We start from the raw sequence: 27,033 nt of genomic DNA on the forward strand, positions 1-27,033 counted from the left end.
CCAGGTGTCCCCCTGAGGCATGGTGACAGTGAGAGGGACCTTGGCTTTGTTCTAACCCCACTCCCACCAACTGTAGGGTTCATGTCATTAGACTACTTGCACCCCACCTTCCCTTCCTCTGGCTGACTCGAACTTCAACTCTCAGGCAGACATCCTCTCCTTGGAGGAGCCTTCCCTGTCCCTGGAGGCTGAGTTAGACATCTCCCCTGGGCTCCATAGCACTGGTTCTTCCCTATTGGGCTCTAAGCTTCTCGGGCACAGAAACCACATGTGATGCATCCATGAAGCCCCAGTGCCTGTTACATGATAAATGTCAAAAAATATGTTGAATGAACAAATTAATGAATGAATAGAGGGTGACTTCATATGTCTGACTCTCAGTAAAATACCTGCCTAACAGAGACGCTAAGGCTGCTAAATGAGGGGGAACTATGTGCGGAAGTATCAACAGAGCCCAGACCATGGCAGGTCCTCAGGCAGATGTTAGTTTTCCTTCTGCTCTCTCCTATCCAAACAACCCCAAGAAGACAACTATTTCTCAGAGCTAACAGAGGACTGAGCTGGGACCAAGGGCATGACACCATACGAAGAGAGATTTCAGGCCTAGGTGAGGAGAGGTGTTTAGGTAAAGGCACCCACTCGTGGAACTGATGACCTGAGACATCGTAGCGAGCAGCTTGTTGCAGAGCCGTGCAGGCTCAGGGCCTTTGTATCAGGGAAGGAGCCAAAGCTGGCCTCCACAGTCCTCTGCTGTCTACAGCTGTGAATCAGGGATTCTCGATGTCTTACGTGGTCACAGAGGCCCAGAAAGGGATGGGGGAGGCGCCCGTGTGGCCTGCGGCTGGACTAGGGCCTGGGAGGCCGGCAGTCCCCATCTTCCTTTTAAGCCCCTTGGGTGCAAGTAGGACATCTTCCCTCTCTGACGGCCTGCGTTTCTGAGGTCCTGACCCTCCATCTTCTGAGTTTTTGACGTGAGTGAGGCAATTCCCGAGCCGTGAGGGCTCTGAGCAGTGAGGATAGGGGCCATATTTTGTGATGGGATTTGGTCTGCAGTAGAACCGCTACTTCACAAGAGGGTATGTTTACGGATCTAGTATGTGACACTGTGTCTTTTAGGGAGTGTGTTTGTGTTTTCACACACGCGCTATAGTGCTTACTCCACAGAGTGACTTGAGATGAGCTGGGTGGAGCCTGACTCAAAACATCACCAGCTTACAAGTTCATTCTCTGGGTTAAGGTATTTAATTGCTTTTGTGTGTGTGTGTGTGAGGAAGATCAGCCCTGAGCTAACATCTGCCAACCTCCTCTTTTTGCTGAGGAAGACTGGCCCTGGGCTAACATCCATGCCCATCTTCCTCCACTTTATATGGGACGCCGCCACAGCATGGCCTGACAAGTGGTGCATCGGTGCGTGCCCTGGATCGGAACCCGGGCCACCAGCAGCAGAGCGCGCGCACTTTACCGCTAAGCCACGGGGCGGCCCCTTAATTGCGTTATTGAAATGCAAATCACCCTGTAGGAGTCTGTGCTAATAAATTTAAATTCTTTATGAAATGGGCAAATTACCAGAAGGATGTAATTTTCCCAGTTTACTTAAGAAGAGATTAAAAACCTGAGCAGATTAATTGCCATAAAAGAAATCAGAAAGTGTTACCAAATAGTTATTACCGAAAAAAGGTCTGCACCCAGATCATTTTATTGGTGAGTTTTTTTCCCAAACTTTCAATGGATGAATAATTCCTGTGCTATAAAAACTATTCTAGAAAATAGAATTTAAAAAGGAAATTGAGTCAATTCATTATGAAGCTGGCATAACTGTGGTACCAGAACCTCATTGAGATAATTTCAAAACAGAAAGCTATAGATCTATTCTAAATAAAATACTAGCAAGCCAATTTCAGCAGAATTTAAAAGTATAACCACTCGGTAATATATCTACTTGTCAACAGGTCCAATTTTAAAAGCATTGGCTCATTATAGTTGATGCCAAAAGAGCATTTGAAAATATTAAACACAAATGCCTGATTTTTTTCATTATTAAAAACTAGAAGAAAGAGGATACTTCGCTAACATGAAAAAGAATATCTATCTCAAACCAAGCAACATCATGTTTAATAGAGAAATAGGAGTTCTAATAAAACTGCAGAAAAAATAAATATACCTTTTCTTATCGTTACTTTTTAACATTATTCTGGAAGTTATGGTTTATGAAATAAGACATAAAACAGAAATAAAAGTCCAGTTATTTTTTAAAAGTAAAAATAACAAAGAGGATAATTCTCCCTTGGATATGCAATGAACCCAACTGAAAATATTTTCAATTAATAAGGCAATGTTAGAAGTAGCAGTATATAAGATAAAGTACAAAAGTACAAAATCAGTGACTTTCCTATAATAAGATTGTTTCCAATTCAAAAATATGATAGAAAATTATTGTATTCTCAATGGTAACAAATAGCAAAATACCCAGGCATAAATTTAAGAAATGTGGGAGACCTACTCATTGTTTAACAAGCACTCACTGAGTGTCTCCTGGGTGTCAGGTCCTGTATCAGGCTCCTGGAATATAAATGTGAGCGCAGTGGACAGAGTACCTGCTGTCACAGACCTGTACAAATAAAACTAAGAAACTGCTGAGAGATATAAACCAAGACTTGAAAACTTAAAATACCATACTTTGATACGAGATGGAAAGACTGAATGTTGTCAAGATGTCAGTCTTCCACAGGTTAATTCACAGGTTTAATGAAATCCCAATTTTTGAAAATCACAATGGGATTATTTTTGAAAATTGGCAAAATTATTTTTAATGGTTGGAAGAATAAAACTTGAGAATAACAAAAAAAATTTTTAAACAAAAGTACTTGTAAAGTTTCATCAGAAATCAAAATAAATGATGAAGCTATAGTGATTAAAGTAGTACAGTAGTCTCTTACAACTTAATAATAAAAGATAACTAATTAAAAATGGACAAAGCATTTGCATAATTTCTCCAAAAAAGATACAAATGGCCAATATGCACATGAAAAGATGCTCAATATCATTAGCCTTCAGAAATACACAAATCAAAACCACTAGGATGGCTAAAATAAAAAAGACAGATAATAATAAGTGTTGACAACCATGTGGGGAAATTGGAACCCTAATACATTGCTAGTGAGAATGTAAAATGGTGCAGCAGCTTTGGAAAACAATCTGGTAGTTCCTCAAAAGGTTAAACGTAAGAGTTCCTATATACCCAGCAATTCCACCCCTATGTATATACCCAAGAGAAATGAAAACATATGTTCACACAAAAACTTGTACACACGTGTTCAGAGCAGCATTATTCATAATAGCCAAAAAGTGGAAGCAACTCAAATGTCCGTCAACTGAGAAGTGGATCAATAAAATGTGGTATATCCATACAATGGAATATTATTAAGCCATTAAAAAGGAATGGCAGGGCCAGCCCAGTGGCATAGCGTTTGGGTTCGTGTGTTCTACTTTAGTGGTCCTGGGTTCCCCAGTTCAGATCCTGGGCACAGACTTGCTCGCTGCTCATCAAGCCGTGTTGAGGTGGCATCCCACACAGAGGAACTAGAAGGACCTACAACTATGATATACAACTATGTACTGGGGCTTTGAGGAGAAAAAAGAAAAAGAGAAATATTGGCAACAGATGTTAGCTCATGGCCAATATACCCCCCCACAAAAAAAAGGAATGGCATACTGATACATGCTACAACATGGATGAACCTTAAAAACATTATGCTAAGTGAAAAAAGCCAGCCTTAAAAGACCACATATTGTATGATTCCATTTATATGAAGTGTCCAAAGTAGGCAAATCCACAGAGACAGAAAGTAGATTAGTGGTTGTTTGCCTAGGGCTAGGGAGATTGGGGAAAATGGGGGGTGACTATGAATGGGTACAGGGTTTCTATGTGGGGTGATAACAATGTTGATTGTGGTGATGGTTGCACAACTGTGTGAATTTACTAAAAACCATTGAATTGTACACTTTAAATGGGTAAACTGTATAGTATGTGAATTATATCTCAATAGAGCTTTTTTTAAAAAAAATAGTGTGGTATTGGCATAAGAACACAGAACATCATTACCTATAAAATGACCCCATCACATATAAGAACTTAATCTAGGATAAAGGTAGTAACACAAAGCAGTGGAGGAAATGGAACAAGAACAATTATTTAGCTACTTGGGGAAAAATATCAGGTTAGATTATCACCTCATGTCACATATCAAATTGAATTTTATGTAGATGAAAACTTAATTTAGGGCCGGCCCCGTGGCTTAGCGGTTAAGTGCGCGCGCTCCGCTACTGGCAGCCTGAGTTCGGATCCCGGGCGCACACCGACACGCCGCTTCTGCAGGCATGCTGAGGCCGCGTCCCACATGCAGCAACTAGAAGGATGTGCAACTATGACATACAGCTATCCACTGGGGCTTTGGGGGAAAAAAAAGAAAAGACGAGGATTGGCAATAGACGTTAGCTCAGAGCCGGTCTTCCTCAGCAAAAAGAGGAGGATTAGCATAGATGTTAGCTCAGGGCTGATCTTCCTCACAAAAAAAAGAAAACTTAATATAAAAAGTAGGCCATATTTTAAAGATAAACAAAATATAGTGTACCATCTTTTTGATCTTTGAATGAGGAAGGACTTGCTAAGCTTAAAACCAAGAAAAGAACACACAAAGAAATATCAACGGGTTTAATTTTATAAATTTAAAACTCTTACTCTAATAAGATTGTAAACAAAATAAAAATACTGACAAGATTTGGAAAATCTGTTTCAATGGATACAAAAGGTCATTATTTTAATATTTAAGTTGCTAAGAGAAACAGTCTCTAATAGTACATGGACAAAGTACGTGAATAGAAAACTCACAAAAGAGAACATGCAAATAAAAATGAGATAGTATTTTCCACCATCAAATTGCTAAAATAATTTTTTTTTAGATCATGGCAATTTAATACTAGCACCAGTGATTCAGTGACAACATTGATACAACTTTCTCGGAAATCTCCTTGGCACCCTCAAAATGTTCATATCATTCGATCCAATAATTCTACATCCAAAATCTACCCTGAGGAATTTATTTGAAATGCAAAGATTCATTGAAAGATGTGTAGCTCCTTAAATAATGGCTATTCACTTCTCATTTTTTCTCAAGGAATATTGGAGACTCATGGAGATCAAAGCCCAGTAGAGCTGGGGCAGGCCCTGGTGGGGGCCCAGGTACAGAGACCAGGCCTCTTGCCCCTCTTATTTCCCCAGAGCCATCCTGCTCCCCAGGGAAGATGTCAGGGTGGAGCAATGGCAGCTCCAACGTGTCCTACACCAGCTTCCTCCTGGTGGGCTTCCCGGGGCTACAGGAGTCCCGCGCCCTCCTGGTGCTGCCCTTCCTCAGCCTCTACCTGGTGATCATCTCCGCCAATGCCCTGGTCATCCACACGGTGGCAGCCCAGAGGAGCCTGCACCAGCCCATGTACCTGCTCATCGCCCTGCTCCTGGCTGTCAACATCTGTGCCGCCACCACCGTGGTGCCCGCCATGCTGTTCAGCCTCTCCACCCGCTTCAACCGCGTCTCCCTGCCCCGCTGTCTGCTCCAGATGTTCTGCATCTACTTCCTCATTGTCTTTGACTGCAACATCCTCCTGGTCATGGCCCTGGACCGCTATGTCGCCATCTGCTACCCGCTCCACTACTCGGAGATAGTGACAGGCCAGTTGCTGGCTGGCCTGGTGGGGGTGGCAGCGGCCAGGAGCACCTGCATTGTTGCTCCAGTGGTGGCACTGGCCTCCCGGGTTCGCTTCTGCCGCTCAGACGTGATCCACCACTTTGCCTGTGAGCACATGGCCCTGATGAAGCTCTCCTGTGGGGACATCTCCCTAAACTAGACTGTGGGGCTCACTGTCCGCATCTTCAACCGAGTCCTGGGCATGCGAGTCCTCCTACTCCCGCATCATCCATGCTGCCTTCCGGATTTCATCAGGTCAAGCACGTTCCAAGGCCCTGAACACCTGTGGCTCCCACCTGCTGGTCATCTTCACTGTCTACTCCTCCACCATGTCCTCATCCATCGTCTACTGTGTGGCCCGCACAGCCTCCCAGAACGTGCACAACCTGCTCAGTGCCTTCTACCTGCTGCTCCCATGTCTGGTCCACCCTGTCATCTACGGGGCCAGGGCCAAGGAAATCAGGCAGCACCTGGCGAGGTTGTTCCTGAGGGCAGATCCATGAGTCACCTGTAACAAGCCCTTATTCACCTATCTGTTTGTCCCTGGCAAGGCTGAGGAAGACAGAAAGTGGATACACAGGAACTCGACTGTCACCATCGTCTTCACTCTCATTATTCGCCCGAAAACTCTTCTTTCGGTTTTCTTCCAGTAAAAAAGGGTAGAAGTGCACACCAGAGTCTCACTCAGCCCTGCTCTGCGTCCCGGCATCCTAACATTAGTCTTTGAGCTTTTGTCAGTCCCCATAATAGAACATCATTGTGTCCATAGTTACATGGCAAATAGTTAAAGCAACTGGAATTATAATTTTCTTAAGTCTCTCTGTCGTTGGCAGTTCCTTAAAAGAATTGCACAGAATGCAATCTGTATCTATTCTTTTAAAAATATTCTCCCCAATAAAAGCTACCCACTTCTGTAATTTACAAATGGGTTTTTAAATGTAGAATTTTATAAAAAAACAATATTCACGTCCTTCAAAAAATAAAGAGTAGGGGCCGGCCCGGTGGCGTAGTGGTTAAGTTTGCATGCTCCGCTTCAGCGGCCCAGCGTTCACAGGTTTGGATCCTGGGCACAGACCTACATGCTGCTCATCAAGCCATGCTGTGGTGGCCTCCCACATACAAACAGAGGAAGATAGGCACAGATGTTAGTTCAGGGCCAATCTTCCTCACCAAAAAATAAAAAAAAAAATAAAGTGTAAGTCTTAGATAGAAGCTGGGTACCAAAACTTGCAAGAAAATCTCTTACTGAATAAACTAATTAGAACTTTTTTTAAGACTCTACAAAGAATCAAAGGGCAGGATATTCACAGAACAATGGAAAGGAAGGTACTGTTATCCCAGGCCTCAGGTCGTGCTGATTCTCATTCAATAGGTGTGGCACAAAGCCTGAGAATCTGAATTTTTAACTGTCTGGATGATTTCAATGCAAAGGCACGTAGGGAATCACTGACATATAAAATCCAGGATGTGAAACTGTTTTAAACATTATTGTTGGCAGTGGAGGGGGCTGTGCGTGTGTAGGGGCAGGGAGTATATGAGAACTCTGTACTTTTTACTCCATTTTGCTGCAAACCTAAAACTGCTCTAAAAAATAAAGTCTATTTAAAAAATAAAAATAAATAAAGTCTATTAAAATTATAATAATACAAAAAATATTTTTTCTCAAGGCTGAGAGAAAATTAAAGTCACATTAAGCAAAAAAAAGTTACCTTGAATCATGAAGGTAAAAAACTACAGTTATGGCTTGTGGCTTTTTAAATCTTACTTTAAACTGTATCTTCCATTAACCAGTTACATAAATATCAGAAATTTGTAATTGCTTAGTATTAATAAATAGTTATATGAATAAACAGCTGGGCCTCCTCTCAGTGACTTGTGCTTGGAGACCAGCAAGGTGATGGGCAGGAACAATCATAACCCCCACCAACATCCCCCTGGTGGCAGCTGCAGGAACTGCAGGAGACAGCGCAGCTTTCAAGGGCTAACTTGCAAAAACAAACTTAAGTAGTGGGAGAGTTCTTCATCGGTGAAAAGACAAAATGCGTTACTGAAATGGAGATTTCAGACAGATAGTCACGACCTTTCATAGAATATTAGAAAATAATTTTCTTCTTAAGGGTAATAAAAATACAAAAACCACCGAATATTTCAAAAGAAATACAAAGTAAGGACATCTCTAAAAAGAAAGCCCAGGCCCGTTTGTGGGGACACCTCTGCATTTATGACAAGCAAAGCACGTTCTGGACACCATATAGGACTCAGCTTTGAGTTAGGTTCATTGTCTAACTTTCCAAGAAATTACAGGCCTAGAGAAGAATTTAGATAAATACAGAAAGAAATATATTCAATAGTAGGTATTCCGTGATATGGTGTGTGGATTGTAGAGTAACCCGTTGATGTTGGGGTGATCGAGAAAGAAACTTTGGTACAGGAATGTAATGAGGTCCTATTTATAAAAACACAGACCCCAGGGGTTAAAGGAAGCCAACAAGGCATGGGGCAGCACCCTGGGACTTGCCACAGCAGAGAGCCTGGACCACCCCAAGAGCAGAAAAGACAAATAGAGGGAATGGTTCTAGAAATCCAAAGAGAGAGGATGTAGAAGAAGGCCACCAACCAGGGCTGTGGTCTTCAGTAAGGGGACACACCCAACCTGTGAGCTGGCAGAGAGGGTGCCAGGAGAATAAATTCCCCAACCTCAGTGTCCTCCCAACCTTCAGTCTCCAGTGGGGACTGAAATTTGGCTTCAGTTTCCTGGGTAACTTCAGCCAAATTTCAATGAGCCCACATTCAATGATTTGTTGACATGGAGGGATGAAGGTTTTGCCTACTTTCTCTAGCCCAGGACAACTCTGAAGGGCCACCCCAGCTCCAGAGCTCCCTCTAGGGTTGACTGAGGCCATCACTGAAACTGCATCACAGCCAACATTCCTTCTGTCCGGTGCTGTTTCTCTCCCTTTTCTTCCACAGATGTTGATCTTAAGAGCACCCCCTAATAAGCCTCTTGTACTCTAATCTTCATCTCAAGGCCTGCTTCCTGGGAAACCAACCTGCAACAACTGCAAATATATATATATATATATTTTTTTTTTTTTTTTTTTACATGGGTGTATCACAAAGTGCCTGACATGGTCTGGTAGCTATTAGCACTATGACTGAAACACAATACATGGGAAATGGTGCTGGAGAGCCAGTTGCAGAGCAGAGCACAGAAGACCTTCTATACCCTGCAAAGGAGGTAGCTTCTGTTTTGGAGACCACAGAAATCCAAAGAGAGGATTAAACAAGTAATATACAATGCTTCCTTCTAATATATAGGCAAAAGATAGGCAGTTTTCTCATAAAAAAAGAAAATGAACCCACCTAGAAACATGTGGAAACAATGGCCAACATCAAATATAACCAAGTTCAGATACTCAATGAAATGCCACTTTTCATCTAACTAGTTAGCAAAAACTTAAAAATAAAAATAATACGTTCAATGAGTTCCCTCTCAGTTAGGCTGAGTCTGCATTGGAGCTGAGGAGACAACGGGAAGGAGGTGGACTAGAAGGCGCTAAGCCGGCTGAGGCCAAAGAAGGTGTGACCCAGAACAGGGCAGTGATAGTGAGGTTTGAGAGGAGAGAACATCCCGCAGAAATATTCACAAAGTAGGCCAGACAGCAGGAGAAATCCAGGATCCCGTCACCCCGCCTTCAGGGCCAACAACAAACTTTCTAGTTTAGGCCACTATGTGGATGGTAATGGCGTCACCGAGATAAAGCATATAGGATCACTAAGGTAAAGAATCCAGGAACGATGAGGGTGCCTAAGCAATTTGATGAGGAAAGAATAGCCTTTCAACAAATGATGCTAGGGGGCCGACCCCGTGGCGCAAGCGGGTAAGTGCGCGTGCTCTGCAGCGGTGGCCCGGGGTTCGCCGGTTCGGATCCCGGGCACACCCCGACACACTGCTTGGCAGGCCATGCTGTGGCGGAGTCCCATATAAAGTGGAGGAAGATGGGCACAGATGTTAGCCCAGGGCCAGTCTTCCTCAGCAAAAAGAGGAGGATTGGCAGATGTTAGCTCAGGGCTGATCTTCCTCAGCAAAAAAAAAAAAAAAATGATGCTGGGACAACTGGATATCCACACGCAAAAGAATGACGTTGGACCCCTTTCTCACATCATATACAAAAATTAACTCAAAATAGATCATACATGTCATGCAAGAGCTAAAACTATCAAACCCTCAGAAGAAAACATAGGAGTATATCTTCATGACCTTGAATTAGACAATGGTTTCTTACATATGACACCAACAGCACAAGAGAAAAAAGAAAAAATAAATCAATTGGACCTCATCAAAAGCAAAAACTTTCGTGCTGCAAAGCACAGAGAGGTTGTTCCTGAGAACAAGTCTCTGACAAGCCTGTCCATCCACCTATCTGGATTTTCCAGATGAGAGAGGAAGGTAGAGAATGGAGACATACACACCTGCTATCACTCACGTCACATTCACTGTCATAATTTTCTCTCATAAGCCTCCATTTCTTTTTTCAAGTACTTAAGACTCACTATATTTTTATATCATTTAATAATTTTGAAACAATTGCAAACTTGCAGATTAGATTCAAACACAGTACTATTTGAGTTAAGTTGCCAATACGAAGTCCCATCATCCCTGAATACTCTAGTGAGTATTTTCTATAAACGGGGACATTCACCTACAACCATTAACAGCAGGAACCAACACTGAACCACCCCTGCCATCCGATCTTCAGACTCCATTCAAGTTTCGCCTGTTCTTTCAACAATGTCCCTTGTAACAGGGAACCCAATCCAGAACCGCACATTGAGTTGGGTCCATTTCTTTTTCTCTGAAACAGAAAGGAGAAAATACACACGAATCTCAAGCCTGCTCTGGCACCTAACATCTCAGCATTTATCTTTGAGTTTCTTATCTCTATTTATTAAATAACTCAATTACACAGCAAGGAACGCCAAAGTAAGTGGAATGTCAAAGTTCTTAAAAGTCTCTCTTTCTTAAGCAGTTCCTAAAAATAATCACACGGAAGGAAAAATTATAGTAAGATGTGAGGAAATTCTAAAAAAACTTTAAAAAATTATTTAAAAAGGGAAAAAAAGCCAATCATTTTCAAATTGTTCAAATGCATTTTTAATTTTAAGATTTTGTAAGGGAAGATGTCAACCCTTCCAAACGTGAGGGAAATTTTTGACAGTGGCTAAGCTGTAAAACCTGCAATGAAACTGCCTGCTTGGAATTATTAACTAAATCAACGTGGTCTTATTTGCTTTTGTCTTATGTGAAGTATTCAAGGAAGAAAACTGGGTAGAGAGCCAAGTGGGACACGTGCTGGATGACAGTCACATTGAGTGAAAACCCACGTAATGACTGCTCACTAAACATTGGGTGAGATTAAAGAATGAGCAGGTGATAGCTTGTTTGCTTCTGTGAACAAGGAGCCCTGGTAAAGGGAAGCCAGAGGGTTGGACCCCACCATGGGGGAAAGAAGGAGAACAGGAGATGCAGTCCCTCAGCACATCTAAGCCTACTGAAGACTAGAGTGAGGCTTACCTGCCTCTGCAGCCAGGAGCCAGAGACATCTGGCTGGGTGGTCCTTGAGTGCAGGTCCACAGACTGGAGTCAGGTGGGCTGCTGGAGTCTCACCCAGGGAGACTCACATAAAGACACGTGACTCCAGTCTCTACAGATTCTCAGCCAAGAGGTGTTGGGGAGAACCTGGGAAACTACTGCTTTGGGTTGAGGTTTTTTAATGTTTTTGAATGTATTGTTGGCTTTTTTGTTGTTGTTTTTAACTAACCAGGTTGAACTGATTAGTTCATGGTAAGAAACCACTGACATATAAGGTCCAGAGGAAAAAAATCTATAGGAATGATTCTTTTCTACTTAAGCCTTAGAGAAAATTAAGACTATATTAAGCAGGATTAACATTAATTATGAAGGTATGAGGTTACATCTTAATATTTGTATTTCTTTAAATCCTACTCTACATTTGATCTTTCCTTAACTGGGTATGAAATTCTCAGAGATTAATGATTACTTAATATCACTGAATGGTTATTTGAATTAAGAGCTGGGGTTCTGATGTAGCTGCATCTCAGTTGTCCGTTCTTGGGGAATAGCTGGTGCGTGGGCTCAAGCAGTCAGGAACTCCCACCATCACCCCCATGCCAGGAGGAAGAAGGTGAACAGCTTGCAAAGTCCACACATTGAAGCATTGGGAAATGTCTCCTGGGATCTCCAGACCATGGCCAGGGCTCAGGGAATGTCAACTATTTCTCCTCAATAAGTAAGTCCACCTCCTTTGGACTAGAAACAGAAAATCAGTGAGGGCAGAAAAGCGTCACGCCCTTGGAGAAACCTGAAAGTATGGGCTGTTCTGGGACTTCTAGAGAAAACTGATAGGGGCAGAGGGTCCTAGGATGCTGATGCAGTCAGCCCCTCTCTTGTACCCATGGCCTCACCTTGTCCAGTTGTGTCCACCTAGTACAAACTGGGCAGTCCCTGGCCCACCTGACAGCAGGTTGACAACTCTGTTGCTCCCCAGCCCACAGCTCAGCTGGGCTTGGGTTCCTGTGAGGTCCTGCGAGCCAGACTCAGCATCCCGTGTGCCTTGACCAAGCCCTGAGCATCAGTCAGCAGCCTTCTCCTTCACTGCTTCGCCCATGGGACTCAACACCCACCGAGGCTCTGCTTCCTCACTATCTGTGTGGTTGCTGAACCCAAGACCTCCGACTAGTCCACCTTCCCCTGCAGGACCTAAGCCACACTGAATTCAGTGTGTCTCACTCAGGCACCCTGCCTCTCTCCTGGCAGCTCTTCCAAAATGCTCTGTTCGCTCAAAGCCTCCAGGTCTGAACCGGTCTCTGTCTTGACATGAGTACAGCCATGTTTGGCCAGTCCATGAACCTACAGCCACCAGCACACAAAGAAATATAAAGCGGCTTTCTGTGTGGTGGGAACTGGCCCTTCTCCCACAGAGATAGTTGCAGTTTGTAAGATTACAAGATTCTTTGGGTGTCATAGCCCAGGATGGACTGGCCATCTGTGCTGGGCTAGGGCGATAACCAAGGAGCTCAATGCACGTACACAACTGATAACCATTTGTGCATGAGAACACCAAACGCTTACTCTGGAGATTACTCATACTATATAAGCTGCTGGAAACTGAGGCCTGGTGAGAGTCTCGCCTGTGGGGGGGACACATTGCCCAGGACCTCTTTCAATTGGCCCTCCCGCCTAGCCGTGTCAGTTAAAGGGACTCTCCCTGGTGTAAGGGCGTGGATATTGTAAGTACCCAGTCTGATGCTTCTCTCTCGATCGATCTGATGTTTCTCTTTTTCAATCCATCTGACGTTGTTTCCTCTTTTTATTGATTTATTTGGATGTTATAAGTACCCAGTCTGATGTTTCTTCGTATCTAGCTACTTCCTGTATTCTCCGTATCAATTTGCTAACTTTCGCCTTTACCCTTCCCTATATAACAAAGTGTGCACTCAGTCCATTCGTTTGGGTTGGAAAGTTCCTTTTTACATCTCCGATCGCATCCACCGAGCCTCTTACAACGGCCTCCCAGCGTGCTCGGTTTGCCCGGGCTCCAGTGTCCTCAGATTAGACCCCGGGGCAGAAACTGTGCCTGAGCTTCTTTGCCCTTTGGACATTGTGAGGCTACCTACACGTTGTGTGACCCCAGCCGAGAAGCCAAGTCAGTCTCAGCTCTTTGCACTCAGCGCCGCGCCTCAGACCCCTGGTTCTCACTCTTCCTCCCTTGCCTCTGGCCTGGCTGCCAAACCCTGGACTTTGTCCCTGTGCCTGGCTCGAGAACTGCACTCAGCTCAGTTCATCCAGTGTAGACACTTCGGGCTCTCTGGGTTTCCCCTGTACTCAGGGGCTCCTGTGAGAAATCCTGGGGCATGAAACAATGAGGTTCACACAGGACATCTGAAGTACTTCCACACGGATTTGACCACCTCAGTTTCCTCAGTTGCCAAATGAAAAAGATAAAACCTACCCTCTTAGGTTGCAGTGAAAATTAAATGAGTTTATTGTATAGCCAAGACATGGAAGCAACCTAAGGGTCCATCGATGGATGAATGGATAAAGAAAATGTGGTATATATATGTATATATTTATGTATATATGTGTGTGTGTGGATACACACACACACACACAAACACACACAATGGAATACCACTCAGCCATAAAAAAGAAGGAAATCCTGCCATTTGTGACAAGGATGGACCTTGAGGGTTTTATGCTAAGTGAAATAAGTCAGATTGAGAAAGACAAATATCCTATGATCTCACTTGTATGTAGGATCTAAAAAAAAAAACACCAAACTCATAGATACGGAAAACGGATTGGTGGTTGTCAGAGATAGGGAATGGGAGGGCAGGCCCCGTGGCTTAGCGGTTAAGTGTGCGCGCTCCACTACTGGCGGCCCAGATCCCAGGCGCGCACCGACGCACCGATTCTCCGGCCATGCTGAGGCCGCATCCCACGTACAGCAACTAGAAGGAAGTGCAACTATGACATATAACTATCTACTGGGGCTTTGGGGGAAAAAAAAAAAGGGGGGGGAGGAGGATTGGCAATAGATGTTAGCTCAGAGCCGGTCTTCCTCAGCAAAAAAAAAGAGGAAGATGAACACGGATGTTAGCTCAGGGCTGATCTTCCTCACAAAAAAAAAAAGAGAGAGATAGGGAATGGGGGAGGTGGGAGATATTTACAAACTTCCAGTTATAAAATAAATGTCATGGGATATAATATACAGCATGGTGACTATAGTTAATAACAGTGTATTGTATATTTGAAAGTTACTAAGAGAGTAGATCTTAAAAGTTCTCATCACAAGAAAAAAAATTGTAACTATATGTGGTGATGGATGTTAACTAGACTTATTATGGTGATCTTTTTTTGCAATAGGTACAAATATAGAATCATCATGTTGTAAATCTGAAACTAATATATGTTATATATCAATTATATTGATTAAAAAAATAGTTTATTATATACAAATGTCTGGCCAAATGCCTGGTATGTTTTGGATTCTCAAAACATGATATGGTCGCTGTTAACATAATGATGGAGACAGAACGTAAGTGAGAGAGAGACAGGAAACAGTGCTAGAGAGCCAGGCATAGCACAGAAGGCCTTCTGCCCTATTGGAGAATTTGAGTCTTATTATGGAAAGACTGAGAATTCAAGAAGGAGTTAAGCAAGCAAAACACTAAGATCCTTTTTATAAATTGCAATAAATAGCCTATTCACAAAAGAAGAAAAACAGCAGGTGTACAAACTTAAGAAAACAATAGCCAATATCAATAGCAACCAACAAATATAATCAAGGAAATACCATATTTCATCTACCAAGTTGGCAGAGACTAAGAAAAAGAAGGCTCAGTAGGTACACTCTCACCTACCGAGTGTGAGACAGAGAAAAGACACCAGCAAAGAGGCAGTCGCAATAAGCAGACCAGAAATGATGTTACCCAGCACAGGATAGTTAGTGGTGGAGGGCGCAGAGATGAGGGACGCATCGCAAAGAAGAAACAAAGTCTTGGCAGGGCTTGGCGAGGGATTAGTTTGAAGAGTGAGCAACCCTGGATGCCTTTCCCAGCCTTGATTGATGTTCATTCATATTCGCTCTCTTTCGCGCGCTCTCTCTCTCTTTCTCTCACTCACACGCACACACAGACACACACACACACACAAATTCTGATTTGGAAAACAGGGACAGTGATAGCATCTCTAACACAGGGAGCACAGAAAGATGACAACTTTTTGGTATGAAGGTGTGACTTCAGGGCAGGGCTTGATATGCTTGAGTTTCCTGTGGAACGTCCGGGTGGAGGTTTCTAACAAGCAAGTAGATGGGTCTGGGGTACCAGGGAGAGAGCTGGATAGAGAGATATGTGGGTAATTAGGGTAGATAAGTGATTGAACCCTAAGGTGGATAAGATGACTTGGAAAGGATGTGGGGACAGAGGGTCAAGGGAGGATCTGGAGAACTACTCTCTGTGGAACTCCAGCTCCCCCAAACAAGCCCCTCACTGTTCCCACAGCACATCTGTATCAGGATGCTGCTCTCTGCTCGCACTGTTTCCCCCAGCCCACAGACCCCTGAGGGACAGGCTTTCAGCCTGGCAATCCCTGGGGCCCTGGTAATTGGCTAAGTGGGAGCCTAGGAGTGGGGACTGGGAAGCTCTGTGAGTTCCCCCAGGGATGAATGGAGTGAATTTAACTACATTCCAGGAGCCCGGCCTGACCCAGCCTATACCTACTTCTCCTGCCTGCGTAAGTCCTGGTAAGTAAGAAAGTTTGGTCTTGGCCAGGTAGGGAGCCAGGGTAAGCTCTCACCTAGAAGATGATAAGGTCAGAGTTTAGCCCAGGGAGTGAGGGCTGGTGGGGACTTCCAAGGCCATCCCAGTCACCCCTAATCCTCTGGCCAAGGCTCCTGCCTCCTCTGGTCCAGAGAGAAAGAAGGGATCACCCCTGAGTATCCATCTTCCCAGCTTCTAAGCCCAGGTTTTAAGGTCTTTGAATGTGGAAATGTCTTCTGAACTATCCTCTGAGTCTAACCCAGAGCCATATTGTGGCAGACTGAGTCCGATTTACTCCTTTTCCTCTTCCAAGGAGATAAGTGAAACCTAGTCATCTCCTACCGATGCCCATTAAGCAGCTCAAAAATGGATCTTAAATCAGCCTATGCCTCTCCCATCACCACCACCCCTCCCAACCCCTAGCCTTCTCTTCCGTGTGTTGATGCAGCCACATCCACCCCACTAGTCTGCATGCCTGAGGATTCAGGGTTCCGTCAGGACAGGGTATCTACTGGCAGCGGGGTGACTGCTAATGCCCTGAGGGACCCTTCTGTGAGGAACAGACCTAAAGGTAGACCTTCCCTTTTCTGGACAGGAGGGAACTAAGATTGTACAAGATCTGTGGCTAGAAATTCAGAAGTAGAATGAAGGGAGACCTCTGGGCGTGTCCCCAAGTCCACTGACCAAAGCAGCAGCTTTTCCTCTGTCCCCAAACTCCCTGCTACTGTCTAGTGTTTGGGGCCATGCCCAGAACCCACTTCCTTCCACTTCAAAAAGAGGCATGAAGAAAGCGGGCCCCTCACAACAGTTAGGCACCACGCTGCTCATCAGCTTTACAGTTTTCAGCCATTTAATCCTCCCTGTCATCTTGCAAGGCCAATATTGTTTATTCCCATCTTACAGGTGAGACTCACGTAAGTCCCTTGCCCAGAGTCACAGACAGTGAGTGGCAGGACCAGGATTCACAATGAGGTCTGTCTTGCTCCATACCCCATGTCCCCATGTGCCCAGGAGCCACCTGCATCCTTCAGCTTTGGGTCCTCCTCTTTTCCTTCTGACCTCCCACCAGCCCAACCTTTCTTCTCCTTCACAGTACCAGCCCCAGCCCTGTGCTGTCTCCTGTGAGGTGAGGAGACAGAAAACCACACCCAGCACCCTGTTCTGTCAGGATCACTTTTAACCCAATCCAAACACTTGACCCTAAGACCTTCCCCTAGAAGACAAGGCTTTGTAGATAAGATGGGCTCTGAGTGGCTCCAGGGAGCACAACCAGGAGCAGTGGGAGGAAGCTTCAGAGAGAATGATGGTGGCTCGACACAGAGAACTTTGTAACAGTGGGCTCTGCCGCATGCTAAGATGGGCCACCCTGTGATAAGATGGCCGCCTCACGAGAGGATGGGTGCCCTAAATAGGATGGACTGCAATAAAAACTTTACCCTTCCCAAAGTGAGGGAGAGGGAAGCAGATGCTGGGCTCCCACTGATCAGCCTACCTTAGAGAGAACCACACACCCGCTGGGGGGCTGGACTCTGTGCCCCAACAGGCAGCCCCACCCCGATGTTCCAAGGTTCTTGGACTTGGAGTCTGTGGTCTCGGGTGCCTTGTTTCTCTGATCCTATGATCCCAGCTGGAGGCCAAGGAAGAATAAAGTCAACCAACTTCCCCTCTCCCTGCCCCTGTGGTTCTTGACCACTAAATAGCTTGAGATCTGAGCAGGTCCTTCCTGTCATTCCCCAGTCTCCTCTGTGTGAGCCTCAGCCATGGACTGGGGCCATCTCCCTGAGCCCCAGTTCCAGGATCCCCACTCTTCTCTGATACTTTGGGGTCAGCCTAGGATGGCCCCCCAGGATTAGATGTCCATATTCCTCAAGGGGCAATAATCATACAGCCAGGGTTGGGGAGAATGGAGTTTCCAGATTCTTCCTGGAAAGGAGGAGAAGGTGGAGAGAGGGACAGAGAGGAGGAGAAAGAAAGGACAAAAGAAACAGGGTTCTGTCCAGCTTGGTCAGATCATACAGTGTGAAAAGATGATAGAGAGAAACTGCTGATCTCCATTTTTATTCTTTCTTTTATATTATAGGAAATACTCTGAAACCATTAAAGGCAGACAAACCTAGTTGAGAAGGAAATAAAGCCCAAGACGGGAAAGAGATCATAACAGAACATCTGACTATGCTAATAAAAGTTAAGTTGTAGATTATTGAAAGAACTTTTCATGGTTTCCTCCCAATATTCTTTGATACAATCATGGAGAAAGTGTAGAAATTGGCAAGAATACCAATTCACCAAAATGAGAGGAAGGTAGATAATGGCAACTCAAAGTCAATCCCTGTCAAACTCCTAGAATCGATGGTTAAATAGTCAGGATGTAATGCCAAGAAAAGAAAGAGGTAATCTCTAATCAACAAAGAGCTTCACTATGAACAAATGATTCCACTCAACTCTAATATTAATAGGTTACTAAAAGTGGCAGATCATAACGTACTTATGGGGATTTAGGTTCAGGGCTCTATCTTTTACAAGTCCCTCTCTCTAGCTCAAGATAAGGAGTAAGTTCCCTTCCTTGCCATCCCCCATGGGATGTGGAAAAGGAAAATGCCGGTTCTCTCCAAAGGCTTTCTCTCTCCCAAGCTCTCCAACCTCAAACCTTTTATACTCTCCAGATAAGTGGGTGTTGGGCTAAGGTCACAACAACAGTCTTCAGCCACACCCTCTGTAAATCAAGCATATGTAGTCTGCTCCACCACCTCTGTTTGGAATGAAGAAAGAGTACTTGCCTTGTGTTTTGTTCTTGGGCTTTCAGCACATCACCTGAAACAAGGGCAGAAAGAGTCCCATTTTAACATCCTGTTATTCACTGTGTTTTACTTCTCACTTGTCACTTCAGTCTTGCTCAGTACAATGTGAGCTCATTCAAGACAAACACAATCCACTATTCTGTATTCCAAGCCCATAGTATGGTGCCTCTCACAAAGTAGGTCCTCAATAAGGGTTTGTTAGTGAAAAAATAAAGGAAGGATTTTTATAGAAAAAGAAAGGAAAAACAAAAAGTTGAGGCTATGGAAGACAGTTATTTTTTGAAACACCTCACTAAATGGTAACAAAAAACTCTCTATTTTCTCTATAGAAATATTGTATTTCATGAAGAGCAAGGCACCCAGTGCAGCCTGGTGAGGCTGGGGCAGGTAGGCTGGGTTCCAACACCAGAGCTGCTATTTCCCTCTCCCAGAGCCATCCTGCTCCCCAGGGAAGATGTCAGGGTGGAGCAACGGTGGCTCCAACGTGTCCTACACCAGCTTCCTCCTGGTGGGCTTCCCAGGGCTGCAGGAGTCCCGCGCCCTCCTGGTGCTGCCCTTCCTCAGCCTCTACCTGGTGATCATCTCCGCCAATGCCCTGGTCATCCACACGGTGGCAGCCCAGAGGAGCCTGCACCAGCCCATGTACCTGCTCATCGCCCTGCTCCTGGCTGTCAACATCTGTGCCGCCACCACCGTGGTGCCCGCCATGCTGTTCAGCCTCTCCACCCGCTTCAACCGCGTCTCCCTGCCTCGCTGTCTGCTCCAGATGTTCTGCATCTACTTCCTCATTGTCTTTGACTGCAACATCCTCCTGGTCATGGCCCTGGACCGCTATGTCGCCATCTGCTACCCGCTCCACTACTCGGAGATAGTGACAGGCCAGTTGCTGGCTGGCCTGGTGGGGGTGGCAGCGGCCAGGAGCACCTGCATTGTTGCTCCAGTGGTGGCACTGGCCTCCCGGGTTCGCTTCTGCCGCTCAGACGTGATCCACCACTTTGCCTGTGAGCACATGGCCCTGATGAAGCTCTCCTGTGGGGACATCTCCCTAAACAAGACTGTAGGGCTCACTGTCCGCATCTTCAACCGAGTCCTGGACATGCTGCTACTTGGAGCCTCCTACTCCCGCATCATCCATGCTGCCTTCCGGATTTCATCAGGTCAAGCACGTTCCAAGGCCCTGAACACCTGTGGCTCCCACCTGCTGGTCATCTTCACTGTCTACTCCTCCACCATATCCTCATCCATCGTCTACCGTGTGGCCCGCACAGCCTCCCAGAACGTGCACAACCTGCTCAGTGCCTTCTACCTGCTGCTCCCATGTCTGGTTCACCCTGTCATCTACGGGGCCAGGGCCAAGGAAATCAGGCAGCACCTGTTATCTCTGTTCCAAAGGGCACAGCTACAGGTCCCCACCGAGAAGCCCCAGTCCCTGCCCTCGTATAGGGAGCTTCCTGCCTGACTCTCTGGGACTTGTAGGTCCTACAGTCACTCCCACTATCAAGTGGGTAAATGTGCAAGTGAGTCATCCCTGCTATACTTTGGCTTTGGCTATCTGCATTCATCTTTGAGAGTCTTTTATCCATTTTCTGAGGAATAGCTACTCATCTGGAGTTACACAGTAACCAACTGCAAAGTAAACTCTCTCTTTCTTTTCTCTTTCTTTTCTCCCCTTTCTTCTGCATGTGATTTTCATTCATTCATTCACTCACTCATTCAGTCTTCAGACATTTATTATACTTACATCATGCTTACCCCATGATTGCAAAGAAAGAAAGAAAAAATTGGTCTCTTCCCTGAGGGAGGTTCCAATCTAGCAAGCTGTAAAGACATGTAATGTTCAATAATAGCTTTATCTACAAAATTCTCTGGGAACATAGAGGAGGGACAATCACTAACACACAACACTTAACAGAGAAGGTGAATTTGAGTTGTGTTTGAAAGATTAGATAAGGTGTTTACTAGAGAGGAAGGAGATAGAGAAGAAAAGGCATTCTAGGCCAAAAGAACAGCGTGAGCAAAGGCACGGGAACATAGATAAAGATGGTGGACTTGGAATGCCTTGGCAGTCCCATGTTTCCCTAGCACAGAGGGAGTATGGGGGCATGGCAGGAAATGGGCTGGATGGGTAAGCAGAAGCCAGATGATGAAAGGCCTTATCTGTCATGATAAGAGTTTGAGTTCTTACTCCAGGCAGGATGTAACCATCTAAGAGTCCAAAGCAGGGAGGTGGCAATATCATATTTGTGTTTCAGAATGATCACTCTGCAGTCCTAGTAGAGTGTGGATTAGAGGGAGACAAGCCTGGAGGCTATTACACTAGAGAGGATGGTGGCCTGGAAGTGATTAGCGACAGCAGGGATGAAGAGAGGTAGATGATGTAAGAGATTTCAGAAGGTTGAATTTTTATGTAGGAGCCAGAGAGGCAGAAGGAAAACAAGGGGATAGCGGCCTCACCAAAGCTAAGGGAGAAGACTGTTCTATGAAGTTTGGAGTGGTCAGCAGTGTTAAATCCTCTGACAGGTCAAAGAGAATGAAGACTGAAGGGTCCTTTGACTTAGTAATATGCAGGTAGTTGATGAGTGCTTTAGCAAGGGCAGGTCCCTTCTTCAGGCCCTGGGGATACAATGATGAGCACAAAATGTTCCTTACCCTCGTGGACTTTATAGTTCAGAGGAGACATAACCGTTAGTCAACTGATTTCAATGCAGTGCAATGGTGGGGACTAAAATAAAACTTCTGTGATTCTGAGCGGATTGGGATAGAGAAGTTTATTCGGGGTGGGAGGAGATAGAGAGCAATAGATGGAAGGGAAGGGAGAGGATGCGGGTAAACTTTGCAGAGTAGAAAGAATGTGAGGCTTGGAGAGAGAGAGACCTGGGTTTGATTCTTGGCTCAGCCACTTACAGGTTGTGAGGACCGTGGGGCAGTTTTGGACTTCTCTCTGAACCTCAGTTTCTTCATCTGCAAAATGGAGGTAATAATATTATCTGCCTAATAGGGAGAGGAGGACGGGTTGAGAGGAAAGCCAAAGAATGATCCATTAAAGGAGTTGCCATATTGGAACAAGAGCAAAGGAGGAAAGCTGAGTCTTGAGAGAAGGAGGGACTCTCTCTTTCTGATATAGGAAGAAGGAGTGAAGAGGGGCACGGAATTACACAGTTGTGCTGTTTCTCCAGAGACACTTAGTCCAGGAACAGCTTTCATCTAATCATCAGAAGGGTACAGGTGAAGAACAGAAGTACTGGAGAGAGAGTCACTGAGCTGCCTGACATCTAAGGTCATGTGAAGGATGGGGAAGACAAGAGACTTCCGAATAACTGAAGAAAGATGAAAGGCCTAGAGGTCATCATGAGATATAAAAGTAGAGGGTGTAGGGAGAGGGAACAAGATGGCTTGAAAGAAAGATACCAAAATATAAGACTTTAGAGGTAGCACATTTATGGGTCATGATCTAGGATATGATCATGTATTTGTGGCCTGGACTGGATGGAGAATATGTCACTAGTGATGAAGGAGGCAAACAACCAATAAACAAAGATTTTGGATAGATCGTCGAGATGAAGGAACTGTACTATGGTCCAGAAAAATGGCAGGAGTTGGGGAAGAAAGGCAGACTGAGCCAGTGTCCTCTGTGAAAATGGGAAAAGGACCTTGAAGCTGTTTGGTAAAAATGATGAGAAATTAAAAGAACACAAAATTTGAAAAACAATCATTTTAAGCAATATTAGGTAGCTACTTAAAAAAAAAATCACCAAAATGTCAAGATGTGGCTACCCAGGTTTCTAAGAGAAAAACCGAGAAGGGAAATTACTTGCAAGTGATTATTTCTTAAAACACATAATGGAATTGAGGATTTCCTTTCCTTTTGAGTTTCAGGCTTGAATGTGAGCACTTTAGTACAGAGGATGGTTATTTCATAGCACACAGCAGGAGGTAGCTGGTAGAGTCTGACACCATCCAGGAAAGGCCAGTGAAAGACAGACAGGATGAGAAGACAGTGAAAGCCCCTGGGAAACAAGAGTGGAATGAGGGCTAAACTGCTCTCCTCTTCCCCAGGCCAACTTATATCCTAGGTTTTCCACGAGTTCTGTTTCAAGGAAACAACATGTAATGAGTGTAGCAGATATTATGCATGGGGGGGGGGGGGTGCGGGGGGCATGTTTCTTGATTTTTCTTAGGAAGAATATGGGGTGGGGAAACCACGAGAAGAATAAACAAGCATGTTTACAATGTCCCTTGGAACAGGAGAGTGCAACACCACAGAAGTCATCCCGGCCAGACTTGAGTTGCAAGGAGAGAAGCACGAAGAGGGCAGCACTTCTGCCCCTGGAGCACCCAGGTTGACAGAGGACTTATGGTCCTTGTCTTTCAAGAACCACCAGAATGATGGAAGAAGCACGTTCTCCATCCTTGGGGAGGAGATAGCACTCATCTTCAGGGTACACTTGTATATACTCCCTACCAGCATCCTACTGTTCCACCACTCTCCTTTTCTACCAGACAGAAACATTCAAGCTTCCAAAGAAGCCCAATAAATGTTTCTAGATTAAATTCAGTGAAATACCATAACTGTAGGGAAAATATTAGGGAGGCAGAGGGTCACAGTAACCTCCATTCTAGAGAGGCTACTCCTTTCTGGGTCAGATATTGCTCTCTTCCATAATTGTCCAAAGCATCAGATACGATTTCAAAATACAGCAAAACATCTCTGTCCTAACGCTCTCTGTCTAGTCCTCAAGACCTGGCCTTCACCTGCACTGCTAGCACCTAAGGCCGCTGTTCAATATGGAAGAAAAAGCATGAGTGTTAGAGTCCACTAGAGCTGGGTATTAAAAATACCCAGCTATCCATGAAAGTTGAGCTGCTTGGTGGGCATGATGAACAGAGAGAAAAACAGACCTACAGAAGAAAATTCTGGGTACAGCAAGCCCTCTCGGAGCCCTGCTGCTGCTTCACAGCTCTTAAGGGCAAGGAGAAGGTTTCACAGAACTAGAAGCATCAAACCAAAAAGATCACCTGGGATTTTATCTCACTCTCTCTCAGTTCCACCCTCACAGTATCAGTTAAATTGTGCTAACATCTTCTTAAAGAGAAAACCAATCTGAAGATATGAATAGTCCCCTAACTTTTACCAGTCAGTGTCCAGCAAGGAAATCAGAAACCACACTAGGTATTTCAACAGAGAATTTAATGTAGAGAATTAGTTAAACAGGAGGTAGAGACTTGAAAAGGCAAAAAGGAAATCTTGAGGTAACATAGGTAGCAGGAAGCAGCTACCACCCCCAGGGCTCAGGGAACAAGGGGAAGAGGTTGAGAAGATCAGAAGCTAAAAGCTTGGAGAAGAAGCCCTGAAGAGCTGAAACTCAGACCTCTGAGCAGAAGGTGTTCCCAGGATGCTGCTGGTAACTCAGGAACTCATAAGAGTGGCTGTCTGTGTAGAGCTAAGATGTAGATGTATGAGAAAGGGATGCTATTTGGCTAGTGTTGAACCTTAAGAGCTCAAAGCAAAAGTGCCATGAGGCTGAAATGCAGACCTCTCATTGCGGGGTGAGGGGGATGGAGGCACTGCCCAGAAGGTGCTGATACCTCCAAGGGGGACAATAAGGCTGGTTCTGGGAGAGCCCAGAGAAGTCGTGAACTGGAACCAATTGTAGTTACCAGAGTGAAGGTATGTTGTTGGGGTGATGCTGACAGGAACAATAAGCAAACAGGAAGGAGCCAGTCCCTTCCACCTTCCTCCTGCTTTCCAATAACCCTCTAGTGTCCATTATTGGAAGAATACAACAGAACGCCTGCCTGATAAAGGATAGACGTGGTTTGCAGAGTCCCAAGCCCAGCATCAAAAGCTGAGTATAGAAGGTTGGATTTGGAGCTGAGACACAATAGCTTAATAATCAGCCCACAGCTGTAAAACTGTTGCAAAAAACGTTTCAGAGAAAATGAAAATATTGCATGAGGCTGGCTTGACCATTTTGCGAGTGAGCAGAGGAGGAATTTGGCCTATGTCTTATATATTACACACATTGAGAGGGGGTCATGAAAGGCATTATACTGCGTCCAGTCAGGAAAATAGGCATTCTGTCTAGGATATTCCCACAATAGCCCCTGTAACAGATATTGCATTGATGGCCCCAGTACTTATCCCCTTTCTGTATCCATACATTTTGCCATGTTACCTTGTAGTCATCTTCTACTCAAATTCTGGGCTCAACCAAATGACTTGCTTTGGTGAAGGGGAAATTAGCAGATCTGGACAAAGTGTCTGAGTGTTTCTTGCCACCTTGCACCTCTGCCATCATCATGAGAACATTCTCAGGTTAACTTGCAGAAGGATGAAAACCACATGGAGCAGAGCTGAGTCACCCCAGTTATCCCATGGCCAGCACAGATGTGCCAATAGCCATACGTACAAGCAAGCCCAATCAAAATCAGTGGAGCTGCTTAGTCAGCCAACAAGACGTGTGAGCAATAAATGCTTGTTGTTGTATGTATACCACTGAAAGTTTGCAGTAGTTTGTCACACAGCAATTTTATGGCAATAGATGAGTAACACAAAAATTGGTACCAGGAGCGGGGTGCTGTATAACAAAAAACTAAAATATATGGCACTGGTTTTGGGACTGATCAGTGGACTGAGGCGGGAAAAGTAGAGAAGAAACTCTGATTCTCAGCTAAGCCATGGGATTTTCTTTGGCCCAATGGGATGTTAGCAGAGCTGATACAAGTGAAGACTTGAAAAAGTGCCTGGGTATTGACAAAGACTCTTTTCTTCACCAAACTCTAGTCAGGCCCCTGAATCTTCTCCTAGGCCTATCTGTGCACTTCCTCATAAAATCCAGTTTCAGCCAGAACCCTGCTAACTCAGTTTAACCAGAACCCCTCACCCTCAATATCTGATCACCCTTGATATCTGATTGGGTTCCTCATCCTCCACCATCCTCTGGGTAATGTCTGATCACTCTGGCCTTTCTTCAGCAAAGGATCCTGTTAGGTCAGTTTAGCTAGAATCCCCTTACCCCTGATATTTCCTCTTAGTAATCTTCCTTCCACTAACCCCCATCCTGCTCCTTGACTATAAATTCCCACTTGCCCATCTTGTATTTGGAATTGAGCTTAGTTCTACACTGAGATCTCTTTTCCTCTATTGCAATAGTCTTGAATAAAATCTGTTTTTACCACTTTAACTATGGTGCAGCTCTGGTTTTTCTTTGATAGTATTTCCACTCGTGCTCTTGCATCTCTGCTATAACTATGAGAACATGCCTGGGCTAGCCTGCTGGAGGAATGAAAGACACATTTTCAGAGCTGAGTTTCCCCAGCCATCCCACCCAATGCTAACCTACATAAGCTGATAGCAGCCAACCCCTAGACATGTGAGCAAGCCCAGCCAAAGTCAGCAGAGCCGCCTAGCTGGCCACCCCCAATGTGCGAACAATAAATGCGCACAATAAATGTATGCCATTGAGCTTCTGTGGCTGTTGCTCACGCAGCAATTTTGTGACAAGAGATAACTGACAAAATGACTAAACAATGCTTTGTACACAGTATATCTACAAGTGTTACTCTTCTTCTCTTATCACATTGTGTTAATATATATTAAATGTCTTTTTTTAATTGAGTTATAATTGACATATAACATTATGTTAGTTTCAGGTGAACAATCTAATGATTCAATATATGTATATACTGCAAAATGATCACTGCAATAAGTCTAGTCAACGTCCATCACTACACATAGTTACAAATTTTTTTCTCGTAATGAGAACTTGTAAGATCTACTCTCTTAGCAACTTTCAAATATACAATATAGTATTATTACATATAGTCAGCATGCTGTACATTACATTCCCCAGGACTTATTTATTTTATAATTGGAAGTTTGTACCTTTAACCACATTTCAATAAAGGTCTCTTCGACTGCTTCCTGATGAGTTCTATAAGAGCAGAAATTGTATTTTAAAGATATCAGAGTAAGGTAGTGAGAAAACATTATTATTTTTTTCTTTCTTTTTTTTTTTTTTTTGTTTTTTGCTGAGGAAGATTCACCCTGAGCTAACACGTGTGCCAATCTTCCTCTATTTTGTACCTGGGTTGCTGCCACAGCATGGCCACTGATGAGTGGTGTAGGTTCAAGCCTGGGAACTGAACCC

General features: G+C 44.5%; 1 protein-coding gene and 1 pseudogene across 1 annotated transcript; both read left to right on the plus strand.

Annotated features, from left to right (window-relative positions):
- Positions 1-5,301: 5,301 nt before the first annotated feature.
- LOC101401506 (olfactory receptor 52K1-like) lies at positions 5,302-6,244 on the plus strand (annotated as a pseudogene).
- Positions 6,245-19,337: 13,093 nt separating this feature from the next.
- On the plus strand, positions 19,338-20,342 carry LOC101406734 (olfactory receptor 52K1-like). The gene has a single exon (XM_004433932.1). The coding sequence runs from the start codon at positions 19,338-19,340 to the stop codon at positions 20,340-20,342; it is 1,005 nt and encodes a 334-aa protein (XP_004433989.1).
- Positions 20,343-27,033: the final 6,691 nt, after the last annotated feature.

The sequence above is a fragment of the Ceratotherium simum genome, chromosome 7 (genome assembly GCF_057802395.1).
Source record: "Ceratotherium simum simum isolate JZ-2026a chromosome 7, ASM5780239v1, whole genome shotgun sequence".
NCBI classification, from domain to species: Eukaryota; Metazoa; Chordata; class Mammalia; order Perissodactyla; family Rhinocerotidae; genus Ceratotherium; species Ceratotherium simum.